At 44.2% G+C, this 25,606-nt stretch overlaps 1 protein-coding gene across 1 annotated transcript; it reads right to left on the bottom strand.

The window, feature by feature from the left end:
- Nucleotides 1-494: 494 nt before the first annotated feature.
- Nucleotides 495-20,176, bottom strand: LOC121554730 (zinc finger protein 135-like). The gene is made up of 2 exons (XM_041868455.1): nucleotides 19,637-20,176; nucleotides 495-2,798 (listed from the first exon to the last, which is right to left on the bottom strand). The coding sequence occupies exons 1-2, from the start codon at nucleotides 19,932-19,934 to the stop codon at nucleotides 1,837-1,839; spliced, it is 1,260 nt and encodes a 419-aa protein (XP_041724389.1). The 5' UTR covers nucleotides 19,935-20,176; the 3' UTR covers nucleotides 495-1,836.
- Between the last annotated feature and the right edge of the window lie 5,430 nt (nucleotides 20,177-25,606).

The following is a 25,606-nucleotide window of genomic DNA, read 5'->3' as shown; positions in this document are numbered from 1 at the left end:
CTGTATGCTGAGCACCTGTTGGCTGCTTTTCCTTCACTCTGCGGTCCAACTCATCCAAAAAAATATCTCAATTGGGTTGAGGTCTGGTGATTGTGGAGGCCATTTCATCTGATGCAGCACTCCATCACTCTCCTTCTTGGTCAAATAGCCCTTACACAGCCTGGAGGTGTGTTGGGTCATTGTCCTGTTGAAAAACAAATGATAGTCCCACTAAGCGCAAACCAGATGGGATGGCGTATCGCTGCAGAATGCTGTGGTAGCCATGCTGGTTAAGTGTGCCTTGAATTCTAAATAAATCACAGACAGTGTCACCAGCAAAGCACCCCCACACCATCACACCTCCTCCTTCTCAATATGTCTGTCATAGTTGACGTGTACCTATGATGAAAATTACAGGCCTCTCTCATCTTTTTAAGTGGGAGAACTTGCACAATTGGTGGCTGACTAAATACTTTTTTCCCCCACTGTATGTATTGGCCAATGAGTGGCTTTGAAGCCTCCAGTCGGCCATATTGGCACTCCTCAGAAAAGCAATCCTCCATAGGAATTAATGGAATTCTTCAGTATTTAATTTAAAGGTTGGAAGGATAAAATTACATGTATTGAAGTATTCTTTGTAGTACTTTCTAAAAATTATACTTTAAGTTAAATAAATATATATTTGTAAAAATGTTTTGCTTAGCTCACAATGTAATTTAAACGTATGCATTAAGGTGTCTGCAATATAATAAATGTGTCAAAAACAAAATGTAGACATTAATAAATGCATTTCTGTAGCTTCCAAAATATATTTTACAATGGTGGGGGAGTGCCAAGATGGAGGCGCGATGGTTCAAAATAGCACACCCTGTCAGTCATCTAGTGTATTTATAAATCATTGTGCATAACAGGTTCCAAGTGATATGAATTGCAAAAATGTAAAATCCCAAAAGGTACAAAAATGATAAAATAGCAGGTAAATTAAATCCAAATGAAACTGTAGAAACTGAAGCTCTACATGGCGTTTTCCAGTTTCTATCTGGCCCCAATCAGCTGTCCTAATTAGCTCAACCACAGGTTATCCATTATATTGTCCAGATACTCAAGTGGCTGCTCTAACAATGAAAATAAATGTCATCAAAAATGGAAGACAGTCTGGAGGAGGCAATATCTGGTGGGACAACTGTAGCCAATGAGAGGGCAGCTACTCTCAGACAAAACTCAGATATAAAGTCTTTTTTCTCAAAGTTGCCGGGATGTCACGTGTCCTACTTACATCAGTACACTCGTAACAACCTAAGCATTACAAAACGTATATTCTATCAAATGCACATGTAGCAAATAACCCATTAATGTTTTTGTTAACCAAATTCGAAACTCCATACAAAAACTCCTGGCTTGGTTTCAATACATTAATAAGCATTTCTAAATAATTCTAGATCTTTCTCCGCAATCATAAATCAACCAAACAATTTGATATACATTTCCAATATATTTACTTTTCTATACACAACATAGCTCTTATGAGTACACAAATTAACTAAAATAAATAAAACTAAATTCAAGAGGTTAAGGTTAGTTAAGAAATGTACATTCTATTAATATATTGAATAGTTTACCGTTTTAAATATCCAAATCATATAGCAAGCAATATCTGAAGGTTTATACTTGTATACGACCAATCAAAGTTCATAATCAAAATAAAATACACATTTTAAAATTTTAATCAAATTTGTGCTGGGGAAAAAACAGCTTTCAGACAATTAGGTTTCATGTGGCATGAACAAAATCACAAATTCTCAGTCAAGAACATACCTCAGAACACAGCCTCTCTAGTCTCATGTGATTTCAGGTGCTCTAACTGTCCAAAACGATTTCCACACTGGGAGTATTGGTCTTCTCCCCCCGTGTATGTATCCTCTGATGTGATTTTAGGCTCCCTAATTGGGTAAAACCCTTTCCGCAATGGGAGCATTGGTAAGGCTTCTCTCCTGTGTGTGTTCTTTCATGTGTTTTCAGGCTCCCTACCTGGGTAAAACCTTTTCCACAATGGGAGCATTGATAAGGCTTCTCTCCTGTGTGTGTTCTTTCATGCACTTTTAGATGCCCCAACTGTCCAAAACCCTTTTCACAATGGGAGCATTGGTAAGGCATCTCTCCTGTGTGTGTTCTTTCATGCACCTTTAGATGCCCCAACTGTCCAAAACCCTTTCCACAATGGGAGCAGTGGTAAGGCTTCTCTCCGGTGTGTGTTCTCTCATGGTTGTTCAGATTCCCTAATAGGGGAAAGCTCTTTCCACAGTGGGAACAATGGTAAGGCTTCTCAGCTGTGTGTGTCCTCTCGTGCGTTTTCAGGCTACCTAACCAGGTAAAGGATTTTCCACATTGTGAGCAGTGGTACGGCTTCTCTCCTGTGTGTATTCTTTCATGCTCTTTCAGGTCCCTTGACCGGGTAAAACTAGTTCCACACTGAGAGCAGTGGTAAGGCTTCACTCCAGAGTGTATTTTCTCATGTGTTTTTAGGGTCCCTAATTGGGTAAAACTTGTTCCACACTGAGAGCAGTGGTAAGGCTTTTCTCCTGTGTGTATTCTCTCATGTACTTTTAGCTTCCCTAACCAGTTGAAACTCTTTGTACAGTGCGAACATTGGAAAGGCTTTTCTGCTGTGTGTGTCCTCTCATGCTCTTTTAGGTTCCGTAACTTAGTAAAACTCTTTCCACACTGGGAGCAATGGTGTGGTCTTGCTGGTTTGGACGTCTTTGGGTCTGGTTCCACTGAAGGACTCTTCCCGCGGTCAGAGTGAGAGTCTGGTTTCTCTCCTGTAAAAAGACAGTGTTTAGTTAAATAGACCTGAACGAAACCTCCACATGATAAAACTGTCTTCCTATTAGGTTTAATCCAGTACTAGATCCCTTGATAACCTCAAGTCAGTTTTCACAACATTTCCATCATTTTGTAAACTTGGTGGCCCTTATAATGATAATAATGTAGTACTTAAAATGTGATCTTTCTCTTGAAAATTTGATCTGTACATAACTAATAACCAAAGTATTAATAGCACAAATATTTGTAGGAAATCAAAGGGGAGAAACATTGAAAAAGTAATTGGTATAGCTTTGGTAACAGAGGTCAGAGAACCGAACACACTTGTCTGTAGATCTGTAGCTCATATGGACCTTGAGTTATTGAAAATTAGACCCATAACTGGAAATATTCATATAAACTCAGTGAAATGAAAAATGTTAGCCTAATTCTAATAGGTGTAGTATGAGGGAGGTCAGAGACCTAACATCAAGTAGTTTAAATGTACATTGAACAAAAATATAAACTTTGATTTCAAATAATTGATAGTTACAGTTCAGGAAATCAGTCAATTTAAATAAATAAATTAGGCCCTAATCTATGGATTTCAGATGATTGGGAATACAGATATGCTATATGTTGGTCAAAGATAACTTTTTTTTTAATAGGTAGGGGTGTAGATCAGAAAAACAGTATCTGGTGTGACCACCATTTGCATCATGCAGGGTGCTTTGCATAGAGTTGATCAGGCTGTTGATTGTGGCCTGTGGAATGTTGTTACACTCCTCTTCAATGGCTGTGGGCGAAGTTGCTGGATATTGGCGGGAACTGGAACACGCTGTCGTACACGTCGATCCAGAGCATCCCAAACATGCTCAATTGGTGTCATGTCTGGTGAGTATGCAGGCCATGGAAGAACTGGGACATTTTCAGCTTCCAGGAATTGTGTACAGATCCTTGTGTCATGGGGCCGTTCATTATCATGCTGAAACATGAGGTGATGGTGGCGGATGAATGGCACAACAATGGGCCTCAGGATCTCGTCACGGTATCTCGTTGCATTCAAATTGCCATCGATAAAATGCAATTATGTTCATTGTCCATGGCTCTTGCCAGCCCATACCATAAACCCACTGCTACCATGGGGCTCTCTGTTCACAACGTTAACATCTGCAAACCGCTCGCCCACACGACGCCATCTGCCCGGTACCGTTGAAGACGGGATTCATCCGTGAAGAGCACATTTCTCCAGCGTGCCAGTGGCCATCGAAGGTGATCATTTGTCCATTGAAGTCGGTTACGACGCCGGACTGCAGTCAGGTCACGACCCTGGTGAGGACGACGAGCACACATATGAGCTTCCCTGAGACGGTTTCTGACAGTTTGTGCAGAAATTATTCGGTTGTGCAAACCCACAGTTTCATCAGCTGTCCGGGTGGCTGGTCTCAGATGATTCCGCAGGTGAAGAAGCCAGATGGGGTGGTCCTGGCCTGGTTACATGTGGTCTGTGGTTGTGAGGCCGGTTGGACATCCTGCCAAATTCTCTAAAACGACATTGGAGGTGGCTTATGGTAGAAAAATTAACATTCAATTCTCTGGCAACAGCTCTGGTGGACATTCCTGCAGTCAGCATGCCAAATGCATGCACTATGAAACAATTTAGACTGTTGCATTGTGTTGTTTGACAAAACTGCACATTTTAGAGTGGCCTTTTATGAAACATGGGACCAACCCTTTACATGTTGCGTTTATATTTTTGTTCTGTGTAAATGTTTGGCATCAGATATCTTACAATGGCTGTCTGCCAGAAGTCAAAGAGCTCTGGATGAGTTCTGTACAGCTGCCATTTTTTCCCTGTGCTTCCTACTAGCGTTTTGCTCTCTCCTCCATTATACTCTGTGTACACTTGCTGCTCTTCCTTCAGAAAAGCATTCATCACAACTTCGTTGATTTGCACAATTTCTCTCGTTCACTTTCACTTGTAAATGTCCACACTCACCGAAAATGACATTCAGTAGCTACTAGCTATGCTGGTATAACTTTATGAGCTGGATTTGCCTGTCTTTGCAAGTAGTTTGTTCATTTTCGCACGTTAGCAGTTAGCTAACAGCGTATAGATTACAACCTCTCACTTTCAGTTATTTGAAAAGGAAATAATCTCCCAAATATCACTATTTCTAAAACAAGTCATAGAAAGTTGGTTGCAATTTCAATTTAATCCTCCAGAACCGACAGAACAAATAATGCAACAAATATTGTGGTTAAACTCAAATATACTAATTGATAAAAAAGGTATAATCTTCGTAAATGATATCATAGGTAGGACTGGTGGAGTTATGTCTCACATGCAGCTAACAAAAACATATGGAAATGCCTGCTCTACCCAAAATTACAACCAAATAATTGCAGCATTACCGCAAAAAGTTAAGAGGAGAGTGGAAGGGGGTAAAAGTAAGGAACTTCTCTGTCGGCCCTGCATTAAAGAACATAATTGGTTAAAGAAAAGTGTGATAAATAAAAAAGTATACCAGTTTCATTTAAGGACCAAAGGATTGACAGCCGTCCCATATAGATTGCAAAATATTTGGGAAGAGATTGACATACCGATTCCATGGCATAGTGTTTATGAACTGATACGCAAAACGACACCAGATTCAAAACAAATTCTTGCTACTGTGTCCACACCCTCCATGCTCTCCCCTCTACCCCTCAGTGGACATCGATGCACATACGCCACACTACATAGCTTTATTTTTATATTTATATTTTTCAAGGAACTTGATAATTTGTGTGTAGAAGTGGGGGAGTCTGTATCTGTGTATGTTGGTGTTGGAGAGTAATCGAACTGTTTGTCCCCAGGTTTCACTGCTCTAATCCTGGCTGCTACAGTGGGTCATGTTGGCGTGGTGAAGATCCTGCTGGGTAAAGGAGGGGACATCGAAGCCCAGTCTGAGAGAACCCAGTCTGAGAACCAAAAACGCAAGAGGTGCTGCTCTTCACTAAAACACATTCTTCCCTGAACACCACATCAGTGGATTGTTACCTTTTTGGTAAAACACTGGGGTATGTCCTTAGTGAAATTACCCAAAGGTGCTTTGTGGATTGACTAACCTGTGGTCCATCCTTTCCAGATGGTAAAGCAGTTGCTGCTGCGCGGGGCCAACAAGGAGCACAGTAACGTTTCAGATTACACTCAGCGGGCTGCATCAACATTCTCCTAAACGCTGACACTGAAATCAACTCCTGGTATGACTGTTTATCAACCCCTGAAACCACGACCATTCCTGTCAGTCACAAGGATTTATCCCACTCTTAACTGTGTGTATAATCCTCCCTGTCCACGTTTCCCCCTCTGCCTGTCTGTTCCTCTCTGTGTGTTTGTTTCCTTTCAGGACTAGAAGTACACTGGGTATCTCTCCTCTGATGCTGGCTGCCATTAATGGCCACGTCCCTGCAGTGAAGCTGCTGCTGGACATGGGCTCAGACATCAACACCACACAGATCGAGACCAACAGCAACACGGCACTGACCCTGCCAACGTGGAGCACCCTGTTAAGGTGAGAGCAGCCACCATCAGCTGAACCTGACCTCATGTTCTCTGGGCTAGAGTCAACATTATGACTCATTAGGAATGAGGTTTGATGTTAGACAGTGTGGTGTCTGTGTGGTGCAGTATGTCCCTGACCAATACGTTCTCTCTCAGACTGGTCTGACTCCTCTCATGGAGGCTGAGTCGGGTGGCTATGCTCAGGTGGGGCATGTGCTGCTGGACAAGAGCGCTGACGTCAACGCCCCACCAGTCCCAACCTCCCGAGAAACAGTGCTCACCATTGCTGCAGACAAGGGCCTCTACAAGTTCTGTGAACTCCTCATCAACAGGTAATTACTGTTATAGTATAAATACAGTATGATAATGTCATTTCAGTCAGAATATCATTCCTCTCCAGTCTCACTGCCCTGACCTGCGAGAGCTCTGAGTGAGTTATTATAATGTTGTTACAACCAGCAGTGTGTGTAGTTAGGCAATTATTCACATCTTCTCTCTCTCTTTTAGTCATATCCATTTCAGAGCTGTTCAAGATGGCGCCAATAGACATGGTCGCTCTGTTCATGGCTCCTAAGCAACTTTGCAGTATTTTGTTTTTTTAGTGTTATTTCTCACATTATTAGCTCAGAACGTTTTTTGTATTATTACATACAGCCGGAAATAACTTTTGGATATCAGAACAGCGGTAACTCACCAGCATTTCAACCAGAAATACGACTTTCCTGAATTGGATCCTTTGTTCGTACCCCCTAAGGCAATTGAACTTATCCCAGAGGCTGCTCCAAGACACCGGCAGAGAAGAGGTATCAGGAGTGGACTTTTAGTCCGACTCAGGAGGCGTGCAAACCATCCACCGCTTCCAAGTATATTACTCGCTAATGTTCAGTCCCTGGACAATAAAGTAGACGAGCTCAGGGCGAGGATCTCCTTCCAGAGAGACATCAGGGACTGTAACGTACTCTGTTTCACGGAATCATGGCTCTCTCCGGATATCCTGTGACCGTCCATACAGCTAGCTGGGTTCTCAGTACATGCGCAGACAGGAATAAAGAATTATCAGGAAAAAATAAAGGCAGATGTGTATGTTTCATGATTAACTACTCATGGTGTGATTGTGGTAACGTACAGGAACTCAAGTCCTTTTGTTCACCCGACCTAGAATACCTCACAATCAAATGTTGACCACATTACCTCCCGAGAGAATTATCTTCGGTCAACGTCACAGCTGTGTATATTGTCCCTCAAGCCGATACCACGACGGCTCTCAAGGAACTACACTGGACTTGCATTGGACTGCATATCCAAACTGGAAACTACATTGCCTGTGCATCAAAAACCCTCAACCGCCCTCCCCCGCCCTCCCTTCGGCAAATCAGATCACGCCTCCATTCTACTTCTCCCTTCCTATAGGCAGAAACTCAAACAGGAAGTACCCGTGATAAGGTCTATTCAATGCTGGTCTGACCAATCGGAATCCATGCCTCAAGATTGTTTTGATCACGCGGACTGGGATATGTTCTGGGTTGCCTCTGAGAATAACATTGACGTATACACTGACACAGTGACTGAGTTCATCAGGAAGTGTATAGTGGATGTTGTTCCCACCATGAAGATTAAAACCTATCCAAACCAAAAACCATGGATAGATGGCAGCATTCACACAAAACTGAAAGCGCGAACCACTGCATTTAACCATGGCAAGGTGACTGGGAATATGGTTGAGTACAAACAGTCCAGTTATGCCCTCCGTAAGGCAATCAAACAGGCAAAACGTCAGTATAGAGACAAAGTGGAGTCGCAATTCAACGGCTCAGACACGAGACTTATGTGGCAGGGACTCCAACAATCACGGATTATAAAGGGAAAACCAGCCACGTCACGGACACAGATTGCTTGCTAACGGACAAGCTAAAACACCTTTCTCGTCCGCTTCGAGGAAAACACAGTGCCGCCGACGCAGGCCACCGCCACTTCCGAGGACTGTGAGCTCTCGTTCTTCGTGGCCGACGTGAGTAAGACATTTAAGTGTGTTAACTCTCGCAAGGCTGCTGGCCCAGACGGCATCCCTAGCCATGTCCTCAGAGCAAGCGCAGACCACCTGGCTGGAGTGTTTATGGACATATTCAATCTCTCCCTATCCCAGTCTGCTGTCCCCACTTACTTCAAGATGTTCACCATTGTTCCTGTACCCAAGAAAGCGAAGGTAACTGAACTAAATGACTATCACCCCGTAGCACTCACTTCTGTCATTATGATGTGCTTTGAGAGAATAGTTAAGTATCACATCACCTCCTCCTTACCCGATACCCTAGACCCACTGCAATTTGCATACCGCCCCCATAGATCCACAGATGACGCAATCGCACTGCACAATCCTATCTGGACAAGACGAATACCTACGTAAGAATGCTGTTCATAGACTACAGCTCAGCCTTCAACACCATAGTACCCACCAAGGTCATCATTAAGCTCGGAGCCCTGGGTCTGAATCCCGCCCTGTGCAACTGGGTCCTGGACTTTCTGACGGGCCGCCCCCAGGTGCTGAAGGCAGGCAACAACACCTTCACTATGCTGATCCTCAACACAGGGGCCCTACAAGAGTGTTTGCACAGCCCCCTCCTGTACTACCTGTTCACCCATGACTGCATGGCCATGCACGTCTCCAACTCAATCATCAAGTTCAGACAACACAACTGTTGTTGGCCTGATTACCAACAACAACGAGACAGCCTACAGGGAGGAGGTGAGGGCCCTGGCGGAGTGGTGCCAGGAAAATAACCTCTCCCTCAGCATCAGCAAAATGAAGGAGCTGATCGTGAACTTGAGGAGACAGCAAAGGGAGCACGCCCCCATCCACATCAACGGGGCCGCAGTGGATAAGGTGAAAAGCTTGAAGTTCCTCGGAGTACACATCACTGACAATCTGAAATGGTCCACCCACACAGACAGTGTGGTGAAGAAGGCGCAACAGTGCCTCTTCAACCTCAGGAGGCTAAAGAAATGTGGCTTGGCCCCTAAGACTCTCACAAACTTTTACAGACACACCATTGAGAGCATCCTGTCAGGCTGTATCACCGCCTGGTACGTCAACTGCACCGTCTGCAACCGCAGGGCTCTCCAGAGGGTGATGCGGTCTGCCCAACGTATCACCGAGAGCACACTGCCTGCCCTCCAGGACATCTACAGCACCCGGATTATCAAGGACCTCAGCCACGGCCTATTCACCCCGCTACCACCCAGAAGGGGAGGTCAGTACAGGTGCACCAAAGCTGGGACCGAGAAACTGAAAAACAGCTTCTATCTCGAGGCCATCAGACTGTTAAATAGTCACCTCTAGCCTGTCTCTGCCCAGTACTCTGGCCTGAACTTTACTCACTGTCACTAGCCGGCTACCACCCGGTTACTCAACCCTGCACCTTAGAGGCTTCTGCCTATGTACATAGACATGGAACACTGGTCAATTTAATAATGGAATACTGGTCACTTTAATAAATGTTTACATACTGTTTTACCCACTTCATATGTAAACTCAGCAAAAAAAGAAACGTCCCTTTTTTCTTTCTTTCAAATATAATTCGTAAAAATCCAAATAACTTCACAGATCTTTATTGTAAAGGGTTTAAACACTGTTTCCCATGCTTGTTCAATGAACCATAAACAATTAATGAACATGCACCTGTGGAACGGTCGTGAAGACACTAACATCTTACAGACGGTAGGCAATTAAGGTCACAGTTATGAAAACTTATGACACTAAAGAGGCCTTTCTACTGACTCTGAAAAACACCAAAAGAAAGATGCCCAGGGTCCCTGCTCATCTGTGTGAACGTGCCTTAGGCATGCTGCAAGAAGGCATGAGGACTGCAGATGTGGCCAGGGCAATAAATTGCAATGAGAAACTGTGAGAAGCCTAAGACAGTGCTACAGGGAGACAGGATGGACAGCTGATCGTCCTCGCAGTGGCAGACCAAGTGTAACAACACCTGCACAGGATCAGTTCATCCGAACATCACACCTGCGGGACAGGTACAGGATGGCAACAACAACTGCCCGAGTTACACCAGGAACGCACAATCCCTCCATCAGTGCTCAGACTGTCTGCAATAGGCTGAGAGAGGCTGGACTGAGGGCTTGTAGGCCTGTCGTAAGGCAGGTCCTCACCAGACATCACCGGTAACAACGTCGCCTGTGGGCACAAACCCACCGTCGCTGGACCAGACAGGACTGGCAAAAAGTGCTCTTCACTGACGAGTCGCGGTTTTGTCTCACCAGGGGTGATGGTCGGATTGCGTTTACACAAAGGCCTGTACTCTGGAGCGGGTTCGATTTGGAGGTGGAGGGTCCGTCATGGTCTGGGGTGGTGTGTCACAGCATCATTGGACTGCGCTTGTTGTCATTGCATGCAATCTCAACGCTGTGCGTTACAGGGAAGACATCCTCCTCCCTCATGTGGTACCCTTCCTGCAGGCTCATCCTGACATGACCCTCCAGCATGACAATACCACCAGCCATACTGCTCGTTCTGTGCGTGATTTCCTGCAAGACAGGAATGTCAGTGTTCTGCCATGGCCAGCGAAGAGCCCGGATCTCAATCCCATTGAGCACGTCTGGGACCTGTTGGATCGGAGGGTGAGGGCTAGGGCCATTCCCCCCAGAAATGTCCGGGAACTTGCAGGTGCCTTGGTGGAAGAGTGGGGTAACATCTCACAGCAAGAACTGGCAAATCTGGTCCATGAGGAGGAGATGCACTGCAGTACTTAATGCAGCTGGTGGCCACACCAGATACTAACTGTTACTTTTGACCCCCCCTTTCTTCAGGGACACATTGTTCCATTTCTGTTAGTCACATGTCTGTGGAACTGTCTCAGTTGTTGAATCTTGTTATGTTCATACAAATATTTACACATTAAGTTTGCTGAAAATAAACACAGTTGACATTGAGAGAACGTTTCTTTTTTTGCTGAGTTTATATACTGTATTCTAGTCAAGGCATATCCTATTTAACTATTGCTTAACATATACTATTCTATCCTGCGTATTCTTCAGGTATACTACATATTCTATCCATAATGTCTATACACATATACATACAGTGCATTCGGAAAGTATTCAGACCCTTCCATTTTTCCACATTTTGTTACGTTACAGCCTTATTCTAAAATATACAGTGGGGAAAAAAAGTATTTAGTCAGCCACCAATTGTGCAAGTTCTCCCACTTAAAAAGATGAGAGAGGCCTGTAATTTTCATCATAGGTACACGTCAACTATGACAGACAAATTGAGAAAAAAAATCCAGAAAATCACATTGTAGGATTTTTAATGAATTTATTTGCAAATTATGGTGGAAAATAAGTATTTGGTCACCTACAAACAAGCAAGATTTCTGGCTCTCGCAGACCTGTAACTTCTTCTTTAAGAGGCTCCTCTGTCCTCCACTCGTTACCTCTATTAATGGCACCTGTTTGAACTTGTTATCAGTATAAAAGACACCTGTCCACAATCTCAAACAGTCACACTCCAAACTCCACTATGGCCAAGACCAAAGAGCTGTCAAAGGACACCAGAAACAAAATTGTAGACCTGCACCAGGCTGGGAAGACTGAATCTGCAATAGGTAAGCAGCTTGGTTTGAAGAAATCAACTGTGGGAGCAATTATTAGGAAATGGAAGACATACAAGACCACTGATAATCTTCCTCGATCTGGGGCTCCACGCAAGATCTCACCCCGTGGGGTCAAAATGATCACAAGAACGGTGAGCAAAAATCCCAGAACCACACGGGGGACCTAGTGAATGACCAAAGTAACACTACGCCGCCAGGGACTCAAATCCTGCAGTGCCAGACGTGTCCCCCTGCTTAAGCCAGTACATGTCCAGGCCCGTCTGAAGTTTGCTAGAGTGCATTTGGATGATCCAGAAGAGGATTGGGAGAATGTCATATGGTTAGATGAAACCAAAATATAACTTTTTGGTAAAAACTCAACTCGTCGTGTTTGGAGGACAAAGAATGCTGAGTTGCATCCAAAGAACACCATACCTACTGTGAAGCATGGGGGTGTAAACATCATGCTTTGGGGCTGTTTTTCTGCAAAGGGGCCAGGACGACTGATCCGTGTAAAGGAAAGAATGAATGGGGCCATGTATCGTGAGATTTTGAGTGAAAACCTCCTTCCATCAGCAAGGGCATTGAAGATGAAACGTGGCTGGGTCTTTCAGCATGACAATGATCCCAAACACACCGCCCGGGCAACGAAGGAGTGGCTTCGTAAGAAGCATTTCAAAGTCCTGGAGTGGCCTAGCCAGTCTCCAGATCTCAACCCCATAGAAAATCTTTGGAGGGAGTTGAAAGTCCGTGTTGCCCAGCGACAGCCCCAAAACATCACTGCTCTAGAGGAGATCTGCATGGAGGAAGGGGCCAAAATACCAGCAACAGTGTGTGAAAACCGTGTGAAGACTTACAGAAAACGTTTGACCTGTGTCATTGCCAACAAAGGGTATATAACAAAGTATTGAGAAACTTTTGTTATTGACCAAATACTTATTTTCCACCATAATTTGCAAATAAATTCATGAAAAATCCTACAATGTGATTTTCTGGAGAAAAAAATGATCATTTTGTCTGTCATAGTTAACGTGTACCTATGATGAAAATTACAGGCCTCTCTCATCTTTTTAAGTGGGAGAACTTGCACAATTGGTGGCTGACTAAATACTTTTTTTCCCCACTGTATATATTTTTAAATTCCCTCAATCTACAAACAATACCCCATGAAGACAAAGCGATAACAGGTTTAGAAATGTTTGCTAATTTCTAAAAAATACAGAAACACCTTATTTACATAAGTATTCAGACCCTTTGCTATGAGACTCAAAATTGATCTCAGGTGCATCCTGTTTCCATTGATCATCCTTGATTTCTTTCTACAACTTGATTGGAGTCCACCTGTGGTAAATTCAATTGACTTGACATGATTTTGTAAGGCACACCTGTCTATGTAAGGTCCCACAGTTGACAGTGCATGTCAGAGCAAAAACCAAGCCATGAGGTCGAAAGAATTGTCCGTAGAGTGCCGAGACAGGATTGTGTCGAGGCACAGATCTGGGGAAGGGTACCAAAAAAGGGCTGCAACATTGAAAGTCCCCAGGAACAAAGTGGCCTCCATCATTCTTAAATGGAAGATGTTTGGAAACACCAAGACTCTTCCTAGAGCTGGCCGCCCGGCCAAACTCAGCAATTGGGGGAGAAGGGCCTTGCTCAGGGAGGTGACCAAGAATCCGATGGTCACTCTGACAGAGCTCCAGAGTTCCTCTGTGGGGATGGGAGAACCTTCCAGAAGGACAACCATCTCTGCAGCACTCCACCAATCAGGCCTTTATGGTAGAGTGGCCAGACGGAAGCCACTCCTCAGTGAAAGGCACGACAGCCCGCTTGGAGTTTGCCAAAAAGTACCTAAAGGACTCTCAGACCATGAGAAACAAGATTCTCTGGTCTGATGAAACCAAGATTGAACTCTTTGGCCTAAATACCAAGCTTCACGTCTGGAGGAAACCTGGTCCCATCCCTACGGTGAAGCATGGTGGTGGCAGCATCATGCTGTGGGGATGTTTTTCAGTGGCAGGGACTGGGAGACTAGTCCGGATCAAGGGAAAGATGAACGGAGCAAAATACAGAGAGATCCTTGATGAAAACCTGCTCCAGAGCGCTCAGGACCTCAGACTGGGGCGAAGGCTCACCTTCCAACAGGTCAACAACCCTAAGCACACAGCCAAGACAACGCAGGAGTGGCTTCGGGACAAGTCTCTGAATGTCCTTGAGTGGCCCAGCCAGAGCCCGGACTTGAACCCAATCTAACATTTTTGCAGAGACCTGAAAATAGCTGAGCAGCGTTCCCCATCCAACCTGACAGAGCTTGAGAGGATCTGCAGAGAAGATTGGGAAAAAGTCCCAGAATACAGGTCTGCCGAGCTTGTAGCGTGATACCCAATAAGACTCAAGGCTGTAATTGCTGCCAAAGGTGCTTCAACAAAGTATTTGCGTAAAGGGTCTGAGTACTTACTTAAATGTGATATTGTTAAAACATGGTTTTGCTTCGTTATTATGGGGTATTGTGTGTAGATTTATGAGGGGGAAAAAAACAATTTAATAAATTTTAGAGTAAGGCTGTAACATAACAAAATGTGGAAAAAGTCAAGGGGTCAGAATACTTTCCGAATGCACTGTGTGTGTGTGTGTATATATATATATATATATATATATATATATATATATATATATATGTACCAGTCAAAAGTTTGGACACACCTACTAATTCCAGGGTTTTTCTTTATTTTTACTATTTTCTACATTGTAGAATAATAGTGAAGACATAAAAAACATGAAATAACGCTTATGGAATCATGAAGTAACCAAAAAAGTTTTAAACACCTTTTGCCTTTGACAGCTTTGCACATTCTTGGCATTTTCTTAACCAGCTTCATGAGGAATGCTTTTCCAACAGTCTTGAAGGAGTTCCCACATACAGTGGGGAAAAAAAGTATTTAGTCAGCCACCAATTGTGCAAGTTCTCCCACTTAAAAAGATGAGAGAGGCCTGTAATTTTCATCATAGGTACACGTCAACTATGACAGACAAAATGAGGAAAAAAAATCCAGAAAATCACATTGTAGGATCTTTTAATGAATTTATTTGCAAATTATGGTGGAAAATAAGTATTTGGTCAATAACAAAAGTTTCTCAATACTTTGTTATATACCCTTTGTTGGCAATGACACAGGTCAAACGTTTTCTGTAAGTCTTCACAAGGTTTTCACACACTGTTGCTGGTATTTTGGCCCCTTCCTCCATGCAGATCTCCTCTAGAGCAGTGATGTTTTGGGGCTGTCGCTGGGCAACACGGACTTTCAACTCCCTCCAAAGATTTTCTATGGGGTTGAGATCTGGAGACTGGCTAGGCCACTCCAGGACCTTGAAATGCTTCTTACGAAGCTACTCCTTCGTTGCCCGGGCGGTGTGTTTGGGATCATTGTCATGCTGAAAGACCCAGCCACGTTTCATCTTCAATGCCCTTGCTGATGGAAGGAGGTTTCACTCAAAATCTCACGATACATGGCCCCATTCATTCTTTCCTTTACACGGATCAGTCGTCCTGGTCCCTTTGCAGAAAAACAGCCCCAAAGCATGCTGTTTCCACCCCCATGCTTCACAGTAGGTATGGTGTTCTTTGGATGCAACTCAGCATTCTTTGTCCTCCAAACACGACGAGTTGAGTTTTTACCAAAAAGTTATATTTTGGTTTCATCTGACCATATGACATTCTCCCAATCCTCTTCTGGATCATCCAAATGCACTCTAGCAAACTTCAGACGGGCCTGGACATGTACTGGCTTAAGCAGGGGGACACTTCTGGCACCGTTCTTGTGATCATTTTGACCCCACGGGGTGAAATCTTGCGTGGAACCCCAGATCGAGGGAGATTATCAGTGGTCTTGTATGTCTTCCATTTCCTAATAATTGCTCCCACAGTTGATTTCTTCAAACCAAGCTGCTTACCTATTGCAGATTCAGTCTTCCCAGCCTGGTGCAGGTCTACAATTTTGTTTCTGGTGTCCTTTGACAGCTCTTTGGTCTTGGCCATAGTGGAGTTTGGAGTGTGACTGTTTGAGGTTGTGGACAGGTGTCTTTTATACTGATAACAAGTTCAAACAGGTGCCATTAATACAGGTAACGAGTGGAGGACAGAGGAGCCTCTTAAAGAAGAAGTTACAGGTCTGTGAGAGCCAGAAATCTTGCTTGTTTGTAGGTGACCAAATACTTATTTTCCACCATAATTTGCAAATAAATTCATTAAAAATCCTACAAAGTGATTTTCTGGAGAAAAAAAATCTCAATTTGTCTGTCATAGTTGACGTGTACCTATGATGAAAATTACAGGCCTCTCTCATCTTTTTAAGTGGGAGAACTTGCACAATTGGTGGCTGACTAAATACTATTTTCCCCCACTGTATGCTGAGCACCTGTTGGCTGCTTTTCTTTCACCCTGCGGTCAAACTCATCCAAAATATCTCAATTGGGTTGAGGTCTGATGATTGTGGAGGCCAGGTCATCTGATGCAGCACTCCATCACTCTCCTTCTTGGTCAAATAGCCCTTACACAGCCTGGAGGTGTGTTGGGTCATTGTCCTGTTGAAAAACAAATGATAGTCCCACTAAGCGCAAACCAGATGGGATGGCGTATCGCTGCAGAATGCTGTGGCAATTCCACAAATTAACTTTTAACTTTGGCACACCTGTTAATTGAAATGCATTCCAGGTGACTACCTCATGAAGCTGGTTGAGAGAATGCCAAGAGTGTGCAAAGCTGTCATCAAGGCAAAGGGTGGCTATTTTAAGAATCTCAAATATAACACATATTTTGATTTGTTTAACACTTTTTTGGTTACTACATGATTCCATATGTGTTATTTCATAGTTTTGATGTCTTCACTATTATTCTACAATGTAGTAAATAGTAATACATTAAGAAAAACCCTTGAATGAGTAGGTGTTCTAAAACTTTTGACTGGTAGTGTATATACACATACACATACACACTCACTCACTCCAGAATCCGACAATGCTCGTCCTAATATTTCTATATTCCATTATTTTACTTTTTTAGATGTGTGTTGTGCATTGTTAGGTATTACTGCACTGTTGGAGCTAGGAACACAAGCATTTCGCTACACCCGCAATAACATCTACTAAATATATGTATGCGGCCAATAAAAATTGATTTGATTTGACCAACCATGATCATCCCGGGCCTAGACCTGTACTCCTCTCTGAGTGTATGTGTGCTGTTGTGGCTCAGGGCTCTGCTCCCTACCTTGTATTTTGTTGTATGAATTGTAATAATATCTTTTTTATATATAAAATACAATTCTGAGCAAAGAGTAAATGTATTCTTGCTCATTGTTTAAGGTTGTTAGTTTACAACTGTTTTATTTTGATATAGTATAATGCAACTGAATTGAAAACTATCAGGGGCTGGATGGGTAATATTAATATGAATTTGCATCAGGCAGCCTCTGCGGGGATTGTGGCAAGACGCCGGCAGTGTCGGCTTAGTTCTGGCAGACGGAATCGGCCAGATGTCCTCGATTCTGTGCAGTCATTCAATATGACATCGGGCCGAGCCCCGGCCAGCGCTAATGGTGCACGACACCAGGATTTTTGGAGTCGACTCCGACTGCTGTGATTGGAGTCGACTCTTGCTCGACTCCGACTCCTGTGGTTGGAGTCGTAGGAGTCTATTCTTGCTCGACTCCCAAAACACGCTGAAATGGATGCTCACACACATATACACCACTTTATTATTGCAAAGTCCTACTAGGAAGACTACATTTACGTTCTAGAGGGCTGACAGGACCATGATGCTTTCCATTTGCCTATAAAAGGCCTATTTTGTTTGAATATAGAAGGTGATGTGTAGGAACTATAATATTTCAGTGATATTTTTCTGCTGTGTGCAGCCTTGACAGATCCCATGGGATAATGCGGCACACTCTACACTGATAAGCCTATTCTTTGCCACGTTATATCCCTATTCAGATGGGTATTACTAGAGATGTTGGTTTTGTAATTATTATCCAAGCATGTGCGTTATTCCAGAGGACGATTCACACAGGATTAGTTTTTCCAAACTGCCCCCTGTAATTCTTAATTTTTTCAAATTGAATTGACTCTTATGACGGAAGCCTGGAGGTTTTTATTGTAGGCGTGAAGAAATGTCAACGTCACATCTAGACGATAATAGGCTACACTGATAACTCGTGCTTGGCTGCCAAATGTATAGGTCTTCCCATAATATTTAAATTGATAAAGTGTGAACATAATCATTATTTTAGCGATCCATCCATGGTAGACGTCCTTCCTAAAAACAATGCCCCACATCCTGCTGATTTGAGCTGCTGAACCGTATTTGCACTTGACTTTGTTTATGGATGAGAAAGTGAACTTGCCATTTCCAAAAGGTTTAGCGGGGATGCTGCTTTGTGATCTATTGCTTAGGACAGGGCTATCCAACCCTGTTCCTGGAGAGCTACCATCTTGTAAGTTCACACTCCAACCCTAATCTAGCGCGTCTGATTCAATAATTAGCTGGTTGATAAGCTGTTAGCCATACTCATTGATAGCCTAAAATATACTGTAATATACACTACATAACTAAAATGATGTGGACACCTGCTCGTCGAACATCTCATTTCAAAAACATGGCCATTAATATGGAGTTGGTCCCTCCTTTGCTGCTATAACAGCCTCCACTCTTCTGGGAAGGCTTTCCACTAGATGTTGGAACATTGTGGCAGTGACTTGCTTCCAGTCAGCCACAAGAACATTAGTGAAGTCCGGCACTTATGTTGGGCGATTAGTCGTGGCAGTCGGCGTTCCAATTAATCTCAAAGGTGTTTGATGGGGTTGATATCAGGGCTCTGTGCATGCTAGTCTAGTTCTTTCACACCGATCTCGAAATAAACCATTTTTGTATGGACCTCGCGTTGTTTTTTTTTATCGCACTGCTTTGCTTTATCTTGGCCAGGTCGCAGTTGTAAATGAGAACTTGTTCTCAACTGGCTTACCTGGTTAAATAAAGGTGAAATAAAGAAATAAATAAAATTGTGCACGGGTGCATTGTCATGCTGAAAAGGGAAAGGGCCTTCCCCAAACTGTTGCCACAAAGCTGGAAGCACAGAATCGTCTAGAATGTAATTGTATGCTGTAGCGTTATGATTTCCCTTCACTGGAACAGCTAATCATGGCTACCCAGACTATTTGCATTGTCCCCCCACCCCAACCCCTATTTTATGCTGCAGCTACTCTGTTTATTATCTATGTATAGTCACTTTAACTCTACCCACATGTACATATTAGCTAAATTACCTCGAATAACCGGTGCCCCCGCACATTGACTCTGTACCCCCTGTATATAGCCTCCCTACTGTTATTTTCTTGCTGCTCTTTAATTATTTGTTATTTGTACTTATCACTTTTTTCGGCGGGCCGCGATTGGGCTGAGTCCTCATTGCTAGCTGGGAATTGGTGTAGTATGTATGAGTGAGGTCAGTGACATGACGTCAAGTAGTTTTAGATGTACATGTCATGTGGAAACGGAAACGGAACTGAGAAAACAAAGGGTGTAGCTTGCTCTCTACTGTCATCTGATTCTAGACATAACGGTAACTCTCATCATCATAGGGCCTTCCGTTGGAGGTATTGATGAGCGAACTCCGAATATCCAAAGTGAAAACAAATTTACGGCAGTACTTACTGGTGTTAATCAGATCTCCTGTCTCCTCTTCCTCATTCAATGTGACTGTAATCTCCCCTTCCTCCTTCACTCCAAAAACTGCATCCTCCTCTTTCACTCTGAACGCGTCTTCCTCTTCTTTCACTGAAACGTCTTTCTCTTCTTCCTTCACTCGAACAGCGTCACCATCTAATTCTTTTTTTACTGTGACGTTCCCCTCTTCACTTTCCTCTTTTACGACAATATTTAGCCACAGACCCTCTTTCTTCGTCCAGCAGACCTCTTTTTTAGCAGGGGGAGAGTAGCAGAGTGAGCTCATGGTCGGAGATGTTAGCTAGCTAGCTAGCTAGCATTAGCGACTAGCCTAAATTAGTGCTGCTGGTAACTTAACCAGCCTGCGGGTCTGCTTGAAACAACGCAATATGAAATTAAATGGGGCAACACATAGATACGACAGGAGTGCGTTTAAAACACAGTTAATAATATACACCAAAACAGTCTAAAGAGCTTGTACGTTTCGGCTGTTGGCTAGCAAACTACCGATGTTGGTGACTAGCTGTTGTTTTTCTTCTTCTTCCTTGAGGCTTATTGACAGAATACAACCGAGAAGGTGTATTGCCGCCACCTACTGTATGGTTAGTGAATTAGATTTTTTTTTTTCCTTTGGGGGAAAAACAACAAAATACAAGAAATCAAATTCACATCCCTACACAGGCTCAGGGGCCTGTGAGGATGGAACATTTGTCGATAGGATTCCTTGTAATGCCTCTGCTGTAAAATCCCAGAGTCCCAAAAAACTTTCAGCCAAACTCACAATGCCTATTTTCTCAGTTTCCTCTTTCTTTGCTATGTGCAGTTTTATAACCCATGCAATAAATTATACAAAGTCCATCTTTTTAACACGCAACATGTCAGGATACTGTTGGTGAGGAACATTTACTGGTATCTCTAATCCAACTGTAACAGTGTTGCTTCCGTCCCTCTCCTTGCCTCTACCTGGGTTTGAACCAGGGACCCTCTGCACACATCGACAAGTCACCCTCGAAGCACCGTTACATTTTACATTTACATTTTAGTCATTTAGCAGACGCTCTTATCCAGAGCGACTTACAGAAGCAATTAGGGTTAAGTGCCTTGCTCAAGGGCACATCGACAGATTTTTCACCTAGTCGGCTCGGGGATTAGAACCAGCAACCTTTCGGTTACTGGCACAACGCTCTTAACCACTAAGCCACCTGCTGCCCACTAAGCCACCTGCCGTTACCCATCGCTCCACAAAAGCCGCTGACCTTGCAGAGCAAGGGAAACAACTACTTCAAAGTCCCATGAGCGAGTGACGTCACCGATTGAAATGTTACTAGCGCGCACCGCTAACTAGCTAGCCATTTCACACCGGTTACACTCACCCCTCGTTGACATCCTCCTTTTCCGCAGCAACCAGTGCAAGGGCAAGGGAAACAACTACTTCAAAGTCCCATGAGCGAGTGACGTCACCGATTGAAATGCTACTAGTGCGCACCGCTAACTAGCTAGCGATTTCACACCGGTTACACTCACCCCTCGTTGACTTCCTCCTTTTCCGCAGCAACCAGTGATCCGGGTCACGGCACCAATGTAACAGTGTTGCTTCCGTCCCTTTCCTCGCACCTCCTTCACTCTAACAGGGAACTTCAGTAATTTGGGCGCATGTTCGCCACCACAATTGCAGCATTTCACCTCAACTGGCATACGATACTCCCCCAGTCTACATAATATCAAATAACATTTTATTTGTCGCATGATTCGCAAACAACAGGTGTAGACTAACAGTGAAATGCTTACTTACGGGTCATTTTCCAACAATGCAGAGGGGGGTAGTGTGTGTGTATGTGTGAATGTTTGGGTAGAGTCAGTGCAGGGGAGTTAGTTAGCAGTCTTGTTCAGCAGTCTTGTGACTTGAGGGTAGAAGCTGTACCGTACGGTAACAGAGAAAACAGTCTATGGCTTGGGTGGCTGGAGTTTTGAAAATATATTGTTGGGCCTTCCTCTGACACCGCTTGGTATAGATGTCCTGGATGGCAGGGAGCTCGGCCCCAGTGATGTACAGGGCCTTACTCACCACCCTCTGTAGCGTCTTGCGGTCAGGTGCCTTGCAATTGCCATGCCAAGCAGTGATGCAGCCAGTCAAGATGCTTTCAATGGCGCAGCTGTATAACATGTTGAGGATCTGAGGGCCCATTTCAAATCTTTTCAGCCTCAGGTGCTGTCGTGCCCTCTTCACAACTGTGCAGGTGTGTGTGGACCATGTTCATTCCTTAGTGATGTGGACACCGAGGAACTTGAAGCTCTCAACCAGCTCCACTACAGCCCCTCAACGTGCTCCCCTCCATTTCCTGTAGTCCACGATCAGCTCCTTTGTCTTGCTGATGCTGAGGGAGAGGTTGTTGTCCTGGCACCACACTTCCAGGTCTCCGAATTCCTCCCTATAGGCTGCTACACTGTCGTTGGTGATCAGTCCTACCACCGTCGTGTCATCAGCAAACTTGATGATGGTGTTGGAGTCATGTGCAGCCATGCAGTCATGGGTGAACAGAGAGTACTGGAGGGGACTAAGCACACACCCCTGAGGCGCCCCTGTGTTGACGGTCAGTGTGGCGGATGTGTTGTTGCCTACCCTCACCGCCAAGGGGGGCCTTTCAGGAAGTCCAGGATCCAGTTGCAGAGGGAGGTGTTCAGTCCCAGGGTCCTGAGCTTGGAGGGGACTATGGTGTTGAATGCTGAGCTGTAGTGCTGTAGTGAACAGTATTCTTACATACAGTGGGGAGAACAAGTATTTGATACACTGCCGATTTTGCAGGTTTTCCTACTTACAAAGCATGTAGAGGTCTGTAATTTTTATCATAGGTACACTTCAACTGTGGGAGACGGAATCTAAAACAAAAATCCAGAAAATCACATTGTATTATTTTTAAGTAATTAATTTGCATTTTATTGCATGACATAAGTATTTGATACATCAGAAAAGCAAAACTTAATATTTGGTACAGAAACCTTTGTTTGCAATTACAGAGATCATACGTTTCCTGTAGGTCTTGACCAGGTTTGCACACACTGCAGCAGGGATTTTGGCCCACTCCTCCATACAGACCTTCAACAGATCCTTCAGGTTTCGGGGCTGTCGCTGGGCAATACAGACTTTCAGCTCCCTCCAAATATTTTCTATTGGGTTCAGGTCTGGAGACTGGCTAGGCCACTCCAGGACCTTGAGATGCTTCTTACGGAGCCACTCCTTAGTTACCCTGGCTGTGTGTTTCGGGTCGTTGTTATGCTTGAAGACCCAGCCACGACCCATCTTCAATGCTCTTACTGAGGGAAGGAGGTTGTTGGCCAAGATCTCGCGATACATGGCCCCATCCATCCTCCCCTCAATACGGTGCAGTCGTCCTGTCCCCTTTGCAAAAAGCATCCCCAAAGAATGATGTTTCCACATCCATTCTTCACGGTTGGGATGGTGTTCTTGGGGTTGTACTCATCCTTCTTCTTCCTCCAAACACGACGAGTGGAGTTTAGACCAAAAAGCTCTATTTTTGTCTCATCAGACCACATGACCTTCTCCCCATTCCTCCTCTGGATCATCCAGATGGTCATTGGCAAACTTCAGACGGGCCTGGACATGCGCTGGCTTGAGCAGGGGGACCTTGCGTGCGCTGCAGGATTTTAATCCATGACGGTGTAGTGTGTTACTAATGGTTTTCTTTGAGACTGTGGTCCCAGCTCTCTTCAGGTCATTGACCAGGTCCTGCCGTGTAGTTCTGGGCTGATCCCTCACCTTCCTCATGATCATTGATGCCCCACGAGGTGAGATCTTGCATGGAGCCCCAGACCGAGGGTGATTGACCGTCATCTTGAACTTCTTCCATTTTCTAATAATTGCGCCAACAGTTGTTGCCTTCTCACCAAGCTGCTTGCCTATTGTCCTGTAGCCCATCCCAGCCTTGTGCAGGTCTACAATTTTATCCCTGATGTCCTTACACAGCTCTCTGGTCTTGGCCATTGTGGAGAGGTTGGAGTCTGTTTGATTGAGTGTGTGGACAGGTGTCTTTTATACAGGTAACGAATTCAAACAGGTGCAGTTAATACAGGTAATGAGTGGAGAACAGGAGGGCTTCTTAAAGAAAAACTAACAGGTCTGTGAGAGCCGGAATTCTTACTGGTTGGTAGGTGATCAAATACTTATGTCATGCAATAAAATGCAAATTAATTACTTAAAAATCATACAATGTGATTTTCTGGATTTTTGTTTTAGATTCCGTCTCTCACAGTTGAAGTGTACCTATGATAAAAATTACAGACCTCTACATGCTTTGCAAGTAGGAAAACCTGCAAAATTGGCAGTGTATCAAATACTTGTTCTCCCCACTGTAGGTATTCCCTTTGTCCAGGTGGGTGAGGGCCAGGTGGAGTGCAATAGAGATTGCGTCATCTGTGGATCAGTTGGGGCGGTATGTAAATTGGAGTGGGTCCAGGGTGTCTGGGATGATGGTGTTGATATGAGCCTTTCAAAGCATTTCATGGCTATAGATGTGAGTGCTACATGGCGATAGTCATTAAGGAAGGTTACCTTGGCATTCTTGGGCACGGGCACTATGGTGGTCTACTTGAAACAAGTTTGTATTACAGATTGGGTCAGGGATAGGTTGAAAATATCAGTGAAAACACTTGCCAGCTGGTCAGCGTATGCTCTGAGTACACGTCCTGTTATTCTGTCTGGCCTCGCGGCCTTGCGAATGTTAACCTGCTTAAAGGTCTTACTCACATCAGCTATGTCTCAGCTACGTCCGGAACAGCTGGTGCTCTCATGCATGGTTCAGTGTTTCTTGCCTCGAAGCAAACATCGAAGGCATTTAGCTCGTCTGGTAGGCTCGCGTCGCTGGGAACCTTGCGGACACTACATACACTGGACAAATATTTTACATTTATCACACTGCATGGGTTTGGGCATGAAGGCTCGTTCAGGGTATCACTTCAAAGAAAAACGAATGGATGCAGGGGACTTCCTCACTCCATCCACCATACGGGTCAGTCGGCGTGCACCAACCACTGCATCTACTTCTTCAGTTACATTCTTTGCTCTCACTTCTAGCGCAAATGGAAGAAACACAAAATAACTGTCAATCTCCCTCGGCCTGGGGCTCCATGCAAGATCTCACCTCGTGGAGTTGCAATGATCATGAGAACGATGAGGAATCAGCCCAGAACTACACGCCAGGATCTTGTCAATGATCTCAAGGCAGCTGGGACCATAGTCACCAAGAAAACAATTGGTAACACACTACGCCGTGAAGGACTGAAATCCTGCAGCGCCCGCAAGGTCCCACTGCTCAAAAAAGCACATATACATGCCCGTCTGAAGTTTGCCAATGAACATCTGAATGATTCAGAGGAGAACTGGGTGAAAGTGTTGTGGTCAGATGAGACCAAAATTGAGCTCTTTGGCATCAACAACTCGCCGTGTTTGGAGGAGGAGGAATGCTGCCTATGACCCCAAGAACACCATCCCCACCGTCAAACATGGAGGTGGCCTAGCCAGTCTCCAGACCTTAATCCCATAGAAAATCTGTGGAGGGAGCTGAAGGTTCGAGTTGCCAAACGTCAGCCTCGAAACTTAATGACTTGGAGAAGATCTGCAAAGAGGAGTGGGACAAAATCCCTCCTGAGATGTGTGCAAACCTGGTGACCAACTAAAAGAAACGTTTGACCTCTGTGATTGCCAAAAGGGTTTTGCCACCAAGTACTAAGTCATGTTTTGCAGAGGGGTCAAATACTTATTTCTCTCATTAAAATGCAAATCAATTTATAACATTTTTGACATGCATTTTTCTGGATTTTTTTTTTGTTATTCTGTCTCTCACTGTTCAAATAAACCTACCATTAAAATTATAGACTAATCATTTCTTTGTCAGTGGGCAAACATACAAAATCAGCAGGGGATCAAATACTTTTTTCCCTCAC

This window comes from Coregonus clupeaformis, chromosome 39, assembly GCF_020615455.1.
Source record: "Coregonus clupeaformis isolate EN_2021a chromosome 39, ASM2061545v1, whole genome shotgun sequence".
NCBI classification, from domain to species: Eukaryota; Metazoa; Chordata; class Actinopteri; order Salmoniformes; family Salmonidae; genus Coregonus; species Coregonus clupeaformis.
Note: the sequence above shows the minus strand (reverse complement) of the source record. Positions and strands in the feature narration are given on the sequence as shown.

Coding starts and splice junctions, on each gene's coding strand:
- LOC121554730 (XM_041868455.1), bottom strand. CDS start 19,934: ATGAGCTCACTCTGCTACTCTCCCCCTGCTAAAAAAGAGGTCTGCTGG. Junction 2,799..19,636: donor AGGAGATCTGATTAACACCA/GTAAGTACTGCC, acceptor GTCTTTTTACAG/GAGAGAAACCAGACTCTCAC.